At 34.7% G+C, this 12287-nt stretch overlaps 2 protein-coding genes across 2 annotated transcripts; both read left to right on the top strand.

The window, feature by feature from the left end:
• Nucleotides 1–287: 287 nt before the first annotated feature.
• On the top strand, nucleotides 288–1220 carry LOC101959202 (olfactory receptor 8B3). The gene has a single exon (XM_005339510.3). It carries the CDS (start codon nucleotides 288–290, stop codon nucleotides 1218–1220), a length of 933 nt encoding a protein of 310 aa, XP_005339567.2.
• A 9223-nt stretch (nucleotides 1221–10443) lies between these two features.
• LOC101976018 (olfactory receptor 8B3) lies at nucleotides 10444–11373 on the top strand. Its single transcript, XM_005339557.2, has one exon. It carries the CDS (start codon nucleotides 10444–10446, stop codon nucleotides 11371–11373), a length of 930 nt encoding a protein of 309 aa, XP_005339614.2.
• The last annotated feature ends 914 nt before the right edge of the window (nucleotides 11374–12287 follow it).

Below are 12287 nucleotides of genomic sequence, written 5' to 3'. Positions count from 1 at the left end.
CGGTGAGGAGAGAAATGATAAGAAAAGAGATAAATTCTTCTTTCCAGGTCTACTCTTCTCCACTGTTCCCCCCACCCCCAAATTCATGTTTGTACTTGATATCATTGCTTTTCTTGTTATAGGGTCAGTTAGTGGTGCTCTGCAAGGGCTGATTCTATATGTTAGGTTGGGTTAGTTTCTGACATCCCCAGTGTGTATCTGACACTTGGGGGAAGGAACAGTGTTTGAAGAGCTGGCTTGTCCTCTAACGTAGCTCTTTGTCCAGTGTCTATAGGCTCTCTTGAAGAATGTCTCCTGGAAATGGCTCTTTTGTGACTGAATTCATTCTGGCGGGGCTAACAGACTGGCCAGACCTCCAACTCCCTCTCTTCTTCCTATTTCTGGTAATGTATATGGTCACTGTGTTGGGAAACTTGAGTTTGATAACTCTAATTGGGTTGAATTCACATCTTCACACCCCCATGTACTTTTTCCTCTTTAACTTGTCCTTCATTGACCTCTGTTACTCTTCTGTCTTTACACCCAAAATGCTGATGAACTTTGTATTAAAGAAGAATATTATCTCCTACAGAGGATGCATGGCCCAGCTCTACTTTTACTGTTTTTTTGTGATTTCAGAATGCTATTTGTTGATGTCAATGGCCTATGATCGCTATGTAGCCATCTGCAATCCACTTTTGTACAACTTATCCATGTCCCCTAAGGTGTGCTCCAACCTTATGCTTGGTTCTTACTTGATGGCATTTTCTGGTGCCATGGCCCACACTGGATGCATGCTGAGACTCACCTTCTGTGATGTGAACATCATCAACCACTATTTCTGTGACATCCTGCCTGTGATGCAGCTCTCCTGCACCAGCACCTACATCAATGAGCTGGAGGTTTTCATTGTGGCGGGCATCAACATCATTGTGCCCAGTCTCACCATCATTATTTCCTATGGCTTTATCATTTCCAGCATCCTCCGAATAAGCTCCACTGAGGGCAGGTCCAAAGCCTTCAGCACCTGCAGTTCCCACATAATTGCTGTCTCTCTGTTCTTTGGATCAGGTGCATTTATGTATCTTAAACCATCTTCTGCTGGATCGATGGATGAGGGCAAAATCTCCTCTGTCTTTTATACCAATGTTGTTCCCATGATGAACCCTTTGATCTACAGCTTGAGAAACAAAGATGTCAAAATTGCTCTGTGGAAAACACTGAGCAGGAGAGAGTTTTGATCAGGTACTGTGTCTTCGTCCATGCAGTTGCAGAGTAGGAAGATTCTGTGTAATTAATTATACTATTTTAGTGTCAGCCTTTTTAATCTGTTTATTTTTACTTAGATAATTTTTATTGTACTTTTTAAAATCTAAAGTATTTTAATTTATTTAATTGACAGAAAACACTATGCAATTTTAACATGTATAGCATAATGGTTTGAAATCTAGATAGGTGACATAAAGATTAAATCTAGTCCTCTTTCTTTTTAATCAAGGTAAAGTAAATTTATATTCTCTCAGTTTATTTTTTTAGAGTGTGTTTTTCCCTTTTTTTCCCATTTTCACTATTCCTTTTGCTATTCACCATGCTTATTACTTAGGCATAATGATGTTAAGAAAGAAATTCATCTTTGATTTTTATTTTTTCATTGTTACTATGGACTTTCTTTCTTTTTGTTTTCTTGATACCCTTAAAAACATGTATGAGGGCTGAGGATATAGCTCAGTTGGTAGAGTGCACAAGGCCCTGGGTTCAATCCTCAGCACAAGAAAATCAATCAAATAAAATAACAACAACAAATATGTATTATGTGACACAAGCTCAATATTGTCTTTTTTTACTTCCCTTTTTATTGCTAAAAGATGATAAATGGTCTACAGATGATAAAAAAGTAACACTGGGATTTTTTCATTGTATGTTGACTTTTTAATCTTCCACTTGTAACATGCCATTGGGAAACTGAACCAGAAAATCTGACTCTTCTCCCTGGGCATCATCTGTCAGGCAGAAATGTCATAGTCATTGACATCGGAGGCTCCATAAATTCTTTCAATTGTAACCCATTTTATAGCTTTATCTGTGTTTTTCATTAAGCCTTATTGATACAGATTTCATAACTGGTACTTAGTAGATTGCTAACAAACATTTATCATATGTACATGATATGAATGCTCAGAGAGGTTAATATTTACTAAAAATCTCATAGCTTCCTTGTGAAAAGCCTAGAATTTCTTATTCGTTTCTGATTTTAAGTATATTATTCCCTCTAGTATACTTTCTGTCTGCTTCATTTATTTTTATTTTAGAAAACATGAATATGAGAAAATATTTGTATTTTCAGAATTAATTGTGCTTTGTTCCTGGATTTTACAGAAATTTTTTTCTTGGTGCTTTATGTTTCAGTTTCTTTAGAATCATTTATTGTTGTGGTGACATTGGTACAGAGAAGACATTTTAGAATAGAGCATTAGATGTATTTAATTTTTTTAATAAAATGACTTCAGGATATTGTATTCAGAGAACAGGATCTGAAACAGAGGGATCTGCTTCCCAAAGCCCCCATTTCTCCTTTTAACAGGAGTCACAATAGGCACATTTGCTTATATATTTCAACTTGCCATAAGCTGACTCTTAAAATTATCCCACATACTCTTACCTTTGACAGCCCGTCTTTACATCTTTTTTTCTCTGATTATTTCCCCACAAATAACATGAAAGAATGTTGCTGGCTGGTTGTGGTTCACTGGTAGAGCACTTGCCTAGCACAGGTTAGCCACTGGGTTTGATCCTTAGCTCCACATAAAAATAAAATAAAGGTATTGTTCTACCTTTAACTAAAAAATATTTTAAAAAAGAATGTTGCCTATTATAAAGTTTATATTTCTGAGATCGAAACATTTCATATATATTCTAAGGCTCATCAAATGCAAGATTAGTTAGTGACTCTGTCAAGTTATCTCATGTAGTGATAAAATACATAAGAGTAAATATATTTCTGATATGTTTACAAAGGATACTAAATAACACAAATGTTATTTATCTATTTAGCTGAATTTTATTTTAAAGAGGAAAACAATTTTATCAAAAGGAATGCTAAGAGGAATTAGCATTATTGTTAGAATTATTGTTAAATGATTCTTCCTAAATCCCAGGTCAGCAGTAAGTTATTATATTCAATATCTTATCTAATCTCACAAGTGACCTTTGTAGATACCAATATGAGTAGCCCACTCATATTATAGATCCACTCATAGTAGATTGCTTCTGTTCACCTCTTTTCCCAAAATATGTATTTCTGAGAATCTTGCAGTAGAGTGTGGCATGTGACAGTTCCAGAAATAGTGAACAGCCTCCCAGGGCCAAGATTTTGTGCCCTTTTCACATTCTCTTTATCTTTCTGAGAACTGGAGGGAGATAATAATGGAACCTCACTTAGATCATAAAGGTGTAAGGAAAACTCAGGAAGTGTTTGCAATAGAATCATGATTGAAAAGGAAAGAATGGATGGAGTTACCAGTAAGAATATGTATAAGGGTCTGGGGTGCTGGCAATTAATTACAGATCTGCATGGTGGTTATAAGCTGCTCATTTTATGAAAATTTACTGAAGTGCATAATTGTTATATGTATTTATGTATTTATATATGCATTTATGCTAAATTTTATAATAAAATAAGACTATAAAACTTTTATTAGCACTGTACTTATATTGAACAATAAGCACATATTATGCAAACTTTAAGAATAAAGGCCCAAGTATATGAAAACAACCTAACAGAATGGTTCTGTAGAAACAGCAGAGACAGGTAAAATTTCAAAATAATCTAGACTGATCGATCCAGTGCAAAGACAATTCTTTTTCCTTAAGAAGGTAAAAAGACATCAATGTCTATCATAGGTGGAAAGTCAGTGTTCAGTCACCTTGTATAGATTTGTAGTGTTATATATCCTTATTTTTATATTTACAGTATTGTATATTTCTCATTCTACATACCCAATTTTATTTTCTGAATCATTTCTTCTATCTTGATAAAGTATTTTCTCAATGAACTTCTTCAGATGTTATTTTGATATATCTTTTATTATTTTAGGAATATAGAAATATTTAGGCATAGTGAAAAGACTGCTTCAATGACCAGAACTGTTATAGAACATAATAAAAAAATCAGAATCAGGTGTTAATGCTATATTTTAAGTTCATAGGTGATTGTGCAATTAGTAACTTTGTTTTGAGCCACAGAATATTTGGCTAGAGCATTTTAGGTTTTATTTTCCTGGGTAAGCTTTGTTCCTGGGAGAACAAAGTACACATAAAACTGAAGGTGGAAAGTCAAATATATTCAGTTAGTGAAAGTGAGAGAGAACAATTGGTTGACCCTTGGTCTTCATATGCATTTATTTATAACGTGATCATGGGTTTTCAATTTCTATAATATGTCACAATATATAACTTTGAATGGGTTAAGAAAAAATAGTTTGATTTACAAAAATGATGAATATGATGACCTAAAATGTGGTGAAAATGAATATTTTCATAATTACTGCTAGGAACGACAAAGAACAAATGAAAAGAAAATACTAGAACTAGAAAGAGTGAATGATGTAAAAAGAGCCAAGGATAAGCACTTGCTTTACAATATATTTACTTAAGTAGTGTAAGTCAATTAAGTATTGAATTTTTTCCCTTTGGTTATGAATATCTAATTGCTCCAGCCTCATTTTTGAAGAGCCTGAAATTCCATGAATAAATTGCCTTTGCACTTCTGTAAAAATCGACTGACTCAATATATATATGTGTGTGTGTACATCTTGGAATCTATACTAATTTATTGGTTTATCCTTTTAGCAATACCACACAATATTATTATTGTAGCATCACAATGAGTCATAAAATAAATTAACATGAATTATCATTTGAAAAATTATTTTGATTATTCTTTTTTCTTAGGATTTCTCAGAATCAGCTTTCTATAAAACATCCTGCTTTAAACTTAGTGTAATTGCTTAAAAATTCTGCATCATTTTAGAGATGATGAACACCTTAGTAATACTGAATATTTTAATCAATAAATCAGTGTGTCTGTCTTTATGTCTTCTAATTTTCATAGTGTAATATTGAACTCATATCTGTGGTTTTGATAAAATTCCTTATGAGTTCTAGGAGTGTTATCTTCTTATACGTTAGGATATTTTTATGTTGACATTGTGTTATCATGCCACTTATAAATTTTAAAGTGTTATCTTTCTGTTCCAAAGACCTACCATTTATTTATTTGTTTGTTTGTTTATTTATTTATTTTTATTACCTATTGCATTATATAAGATTTCTAGTACTGTATCAAAGAAAATAGTAAAAGTGGAAATTCTTGCCTTTTTAAAAGTTCACATAAAGATTCATTATTTATTTACCTTTATGTATAGTATTTAAAAGCAATCAGTGTATCTTTATGTTCCAGCTTCATTGCCATTCTCATGGGTATCACTTAAAAGACTTTTAATTCTTGCTTGTTAATTGTTGAGAAAAAATAAAGTGGTATTGAAATGCTTATAAACTGTTATTTTCCTTTTGTGATCATTCAGAGCACAAAGAGTAAAGGTGGGGAGGAAAGAGGAAAAGTCTTTTCATCTTCTCTGGACTACTCTTTGAAAGAATTGCTTCCATTATATCTTAACATTCAACACTACAGTGATTCTCATAGTGAGAGAAGAGGAAATAAAAATAAATAGCAAAATAATTACCATGATGTTTTAATTCATAATATTTTTCTGTAGCTTTTAAATTTGGGCATATATATAAAAATATATTTGGGGAACTCAATTTCATCAAAAATATCTTAAAGAGCTTTCATTTGGTATATTCTGTAATTTTTATCTATTAATTTAATTAAATCTCAATTGGTTAAGTTAAAAGTTCCCATCAGAGGGAGCTCTTGACCTAGATTACCACAGAAACATTCATTTTCAAATGAGCAAATTTCCATTCCATGATAGGGACCTATTTAGATTACACAACTATATTTCTTAATTCATAAGATGATTAACATAAATTTCCTTTTCACATTGCAGTAGTTTAGGCACAGAAGATAATTCGTATTTTGATAGAAATTGGGATTTTTAAAAGGTTATTTTTCTCTGAAAAATTTTTAAAAGGTTATTTTTCTCTGAAAAATTTTTCTTTGTTATTTGCCACAAATTATATTCTAAAACATGTAGAGAATTTATGATCTAAAAAGTTGTCATAGGCAACAGATTTCTCTTGTAAGAAATAATTATATGTATAGACATTAGGACACAGAAATAGTCCTGGAACTCCCACAGTATAAAAATAGATGTAATATTAAATAAATTGCTTTATTCAATATAATTATTTAATATAATTACATATAATTATTTATTTCCTGTACAGAATTTCCATGCACTTGATCTGTTCAGAATTCCAAATTAATAAGTTTTGTGGAAGATGAAAGAGATCTCTTTGCTGAGATCCCCATAGTAACTACAAAAACATATAATATGTACAAAAGTATTAAGAGGAATGAATTAAATTGTATCACTATAAAAATCATCAAGTTATCTATAAGACATGAAAAAAACAAGAGAAATACAAAAACGGACCAAAAAAATTAGCAAAATATTGAGTAAATTCTTATTTATCAATAATTAATTTAAATGTAAATAAATTAAACTCCTAATGAAAAGACATACAATGATTAAATGGACAAAATTAAAATCAAGATACAATTATATACTACCTACAATAAAGTCACTTTAGATTTTAGGACATACATAGGCCAAAAGTGAAGTGGTAGAGAAAACAATTCCATACAAATGAAAACTAAAAGAGAACAGGGGTGGTTATACTTACATGAGACAAAACACACTTTAGTCAGGAAGTGTCACAAAAGTTAAAGAAGGCCATTATATAATGACAAAAATGTTAAGTCAACAGGAATATATAATAATTGCAAATATATGCATCCAACACCAAGTCACCTATGTATATAAAGTAAATATTGTCAGATCTGAAAGGAGACATGGACACCAATATAATAACAGAACACTTCATTTTCCAGTCTCTCCAATGTATATATTATTCATACCAAAAGTTAATAAAAAACAACTCAGTTGAACAACATTATAGAACTAATGTGTCCAATAGACATAAGGAGAACTTTCCACCAAACAACAGAATTCATGTTTTTCTAAAGCTTGAATAGAACATTCTCCAGAATAGATTGCATGCTAGTTCACCAATCATGTTTTAATAAATTAAGATTAATATGACTTTCAACATCAAAAAATTAGAAATTCAGATTCATGGAAATGAATCAATATATTCTAATATATTCTTGGATAAATATTGGGAAATCAAAACAGAATTTAAAATGTATCTCTACGTCTGCCTTCCTATGTTTGTTAATGTACTGTTCACAATAACCAAGATATAGAATCAATGTATGTGTCCATCAATGGATGAATGATTACAGAAAGTATGGCACACATGCATGGTAGAATATCATTCAACAATAAAAAAGCTGATATCTTATATTTTGTGGTAACATATATGAAAGTGGAGGACATCATGTTAAGTGAAATAATACAGATATGGAAGGATAAATGATAGATGATCTCACTCATATGTGTAATTTAAAGAAACAGATCTAATAGTAGTGGGGAGGAAAGAATGAACAGTATATGAAGGAAGAGGAATGATGAGAAGTCTGTCAACAGGTGCAAAGATAAGCAGAAGGAAGAAAATGTGTTGGTGTTCTACTATACAAAGGATCAATAATAACGCATTGCACACTTCAAAATAACTAGAAGAGAGGATTATCAATGTTTCACCAAAAAGAAACAACAAATGTTTGAAGTGATGGACATGATAATTACTTTGGTTTGATCATTAACAATTCATGTATCAAAATATCACATTATACCCCAAAAATTTATATAATCATTATGTGTTGGTTAAAAATGAAAAATACTAAAATAAACCTCTAGACAAACAAAAATGAAAATACATCATACCCAAACTTATATAATGCACTAAAAACTCCTAGGAAGGAATTCATAGTAGCACTATGTTTGAAAAGAAGGATCTCAAAACAACTTAAACTTCCAAGTCAAGGAGCTAAAAAATAAAGACAAAAATAATGTGTTTATTAAACCCAAAGTCAGCAAAAGGAAGGAAATAATGACTTAAGTCAAATACAGAGTATAAAAACAATAGAAGAAAAGTGCATATTTTGTAGAACAAAAGCTAAATTGAGAAACTCTTAGATTAAGAAGGGTGGAAGAAAGACTAGAGAGTCTTCTGTCCTTATGATGTTTTGATTTGGCTTTGAAAGCAAGATAATGCTGCCCTCATAAAATGAATTCAGAAGTGTTCTGTTAGGGTTTGGATGGGAGGCGTCTGCCAAAACCTCATGTACAAGAAGTTTCAGAGGAGGATTATAAGAGTCTTAACACAATCTGTGATTTAATCCCCTGATAGGGATTCATTGAGTGGTAACTGAAGTGGTGGGGTGTGGCTGCAGGAGGTGGGAAAGGGATGTTGCTGGAGGGATATACCTCTCTAGCCAGTGGAGTCTCTCTCTCTGCTTCCTGCTCAGCATGTTACTTGCTTCCCTCTGCCATACTCTCGAACCCTGACATTCAGCCTTGCCTCACGAGCCTGAAGGAATGGAGCCTGCCTTCTATGAACTAACACCTCTGAAGCCATGAGCCCTCAAATAAACTTTTCCTCCACTACAGTTGTTCTGGTAGGGTCCCTTAGTCACAGCAGCGAAACAGCTGACTGAAATTTGTTCTCTCTACTTTAGCTATTTGCAAGACTCTGAGAAGGATTGGTATTAGTTATTCTTTAAATGTGTGGTGGAATTCATCAGATTTCTTTCTTTTTCATGGTTTCCCCTGGTCAGAATATGCTAGGCCTTCAGTTCTCTGAAACAAGCCATACAGTGCTGATTTTTCTGGTCGCCTAGAGATAAACTGGGTCATTGGACTTAGGATACATGACTTTTCCTCCTTAGGGAAATGCTGGGATCTGGGATTTTCATGTGCTACAGTTTTGATAAATCTTGAGGAGGAGCTTTGATGATGACCAGTCTAATCCACTATCTCTGTTCTAAAGGACCTGAGCAGCAGGAGACCTGTGTCCCTTAAGCACTTCAAGTAGCCAGACCTCTGGGTAGCGCCCAGAAAATGTGTAGCATTGAAAGTGTAGTGCACCTCTTCCTTCCTTAGGGAGAAGCTGGGAGTTTTCAACTCCGTCTGAGGCTTATGTGCAATTGCTAGAGTGAAAGGGATGCTTGAGTAAAACCTTGAGTCCCTAAGGATACATTATGGCCCAGGGTGTAACTACAATCATCTTATTTTCCTATTACATTCATGTTCCCTGGAGAAGACACTGAGCAATCTTCAACTGTGCTTATAACCAGTTCCCTTACATCATTAAACTCACCTTAAATCTATGTCTTATCAAAGGGTAAAAGTGATAATGATAACTCTTTTCTCTGCTGCTTGAGAGGACTTAAAGTTATAATCATAACTTCAATTGTGTAGTTTAGAAAGATCTCCAGGACATATTGGAAATAAAGTCCTGGTTGCAATTTCCCTTGGGGAACCACCAAGGTAAGGTAAGTAAAACAATAAAGAAGAACCAAGGTTTTCTGACCTTAAAAGTGTGAGTTTCTGAGTTCTATTTATACTAATGTCTTTCTAAAATATAAAATAGTCCCCTTTATTTTCCATTATTGCATGGACTTGAGATTCCTGTGAATGTTGTACAATAATCTCTTAAAAGGGGGAGCAGAGAGTGCTCAGAGACATGAGGAAGCTCAGGGAATGCAGACTTCATTTAGTATTTCTTTCTTCTTCTTCTAGATTTATGACTTTTTCTTTTCTTGTGTGTGTGTGTGTGTGTGTGTGTGTGTGTGTGTGTGAGAGAGAGAGAGAGAGAGAGAGAGAGAGAGATGAGACAGTAACTAAATCATTTCTATACCTCCCTTTTGATTTTGATTAGAAATAACATTTTAGTTCCCACTGCATGAGAGTTCAATCTGTGTGAGAGGTCTACAACAGGTTGCAAAGTTGTCTTCCTCCAACTTTATTGGTGAGGGAGAAATGATGATCTGAGAGAAAGATAATTCTGTCCTGAGTCATCTATTTCCTTCCTTAGAACCTGAGTTTTCAGCCCTCATATTTGCACATGGCAGCACTGGCATTCACTCTGTAGGGGAGATGTTTCTGCTATATTGACTTTGTTCAGATTCTAATAAGGGGAAGAAAGTGTCATTCAGCATCATGATAGTAATAAAGGCTGATTCTGTGCATCCACCTTAGGCTAGTTTCAGTCAAATCCAGTGATGTCCCAAATTGTGTAAAAAACATTCTGGAAACAGTTAGGTTGTCCTCTCATGTAACCCATTTTCCCTGTATCCACAGATTCCTATAAAGAAGAATGGCTCATGGAAATGGCTCTTTTGTGACTGAGTTTATTCTGGTGGGGCTTACAGACCAGCCAGATCTCCAAGTCCCCCTATTCATCCTCTTTCTAATAATATATATGGTCACTGTGTTGGGAAACTTGAGTTTGATAACTCTAATTGGGTTGAATTCACATCTTCACACCCCCATGTACTTTTTCCTCTTTAACTTGTCCTTCATTGACCTCTGTTACTCTTCTGTCTTTACACCCAAAATGCTGATGAACTTTGTATTAAAGAAGAATATTATCTCTTACAGAGGATGCATGACCCAGCTTTACTTTTTCAGTTTTTTTTCTATTTCTGAGTGCTATGTGCTGACATCAATGGCCTATGACCGCTATATAGCCATCTGTAATCCACTTTTGTACAACTTATCCATGTCCCCTAAGGTGTGTTTCAACCTTATGCTTGGTTCTTACTTGATGGCATTCTCTGGTGCCATGGCCCACACTGGATGCATGCTGAGACTGACCTTCTGTGATGTGAACATCATCAACCACTATTTCTGTGACATCCTGCCTGTGATGCAGCTCTCCTGCACCAGCACCTACATCAATGAGCTGGAGGTTTTCATTGTGGTGGGCATCAACATCATTGTCCCCAGTCTCACCATCATTGTTTCCTATGGCTTTATCATTTCCAGCATCCTCCGAATAAGCTCCACTGAGGGCAGGTCCAAAGCTTTCAGCACCTGCAGTTCCCACATAATTGCTGTCTCTCTGTTCTTTGGATCAGGCGCATTTATGTATCTTAAGCCTTCTTCTGCTGGGTCAATGGATGAGGGCAAAATCTCTTCTGTCTTTTACACCAATACAGTTCCTTTGATGAACCCTTTGATCTACAGCTTGAGGAACAAAGATGTTCAAGTTGCCCTGAAGAAAACCCTGATGAGGAGAAATTGATGACCAGAAACACCATCTTTGTCTGCGTGTAGTTTTACAATAGTTCATTATACTGAATTACAAAAATTTTAATGGTAGACTTCTTATCCCATTACTTTCTTTTTTCATTCTTTCTTTTTTTTTTGGCTAGCAAAGGAGAAACACAAGGGACTTCTGACCTAAAAGCTTTGATTCTCCCCCATGAACAGGAACAGTGGGCTTTTAAAGAGGTGATTCAAAGGCCATATTCCACATGTTTTTTTGTTGGAGTTGTAATTCACTTGGTAATTTGGGAGATTGTCATTTCTGAGATCTTATGGTACTATTTCCAAGGTCTGGATTACTTTTTTCCCATGGTGGATATGTATTAAGGAACAGAAAAATCTGCCTAAAATGAGGAAGAAAGGTAATCCTGTTCCCCTTAGATTAGGGAGGGGAGAGATTAAGGAGGAACAGGGAGAGAGGAAGAGAAAGATACATGCCCATTTTAAAAATAAGTTGCAGTGGCACAGCAGCAAGGGCTATATTCAAAGCACGAAGTGGACCACTGTTACATTTTTCCGCTGTCAATTCCTACATTCTATTTCTATGGACAAATGGGAGTCAACATTTCCAAGCACCTTCCTGCTGGAGCAGGAGTGAAGTTGGCAGAAGTAATCCAAAATCCTTGCTCTCTTTCAGATAGGGCTTGGACAGTTAAGGGTATTCAGCATTGGAGCAGTCCAGAGGTCCACACTGGGAGATGGCAAGTGTTAAGAGCCAGTTTAATCAGAATGACCCCTGGCATTTTTGCCAGAGGGAATGGTTGAAAGGTGACCCTGCTCAGGGATTAGGGTGGCTCCGGGTTTGGGTTTAGGGTGGATCCTGCTGGGATTAGGGCGTGCAGTTTCACAACCTATACCCAGCAACTGCCAATAGGAGAGCTTCCCTATCCC

This window comes from Ictidomys tridecemlineatus, chromosome 4, assembly GCF_052094955.1.
Source record: "Ictidomys tridecemlineatus isolate mIctTri1 chromosome 4, mIctTri1.hap1, whole genome shotgun sequence".
Lineage (NCBI taxonomy): Eukaryota > Metazoa > Chordata > Mammalia > Rodentia > Sciuridae > Ictidomys > Ictidomys tridecemlineatus.
This window is presented reverse-complemented; position numbering and strand designations above follow the sequence as displayed.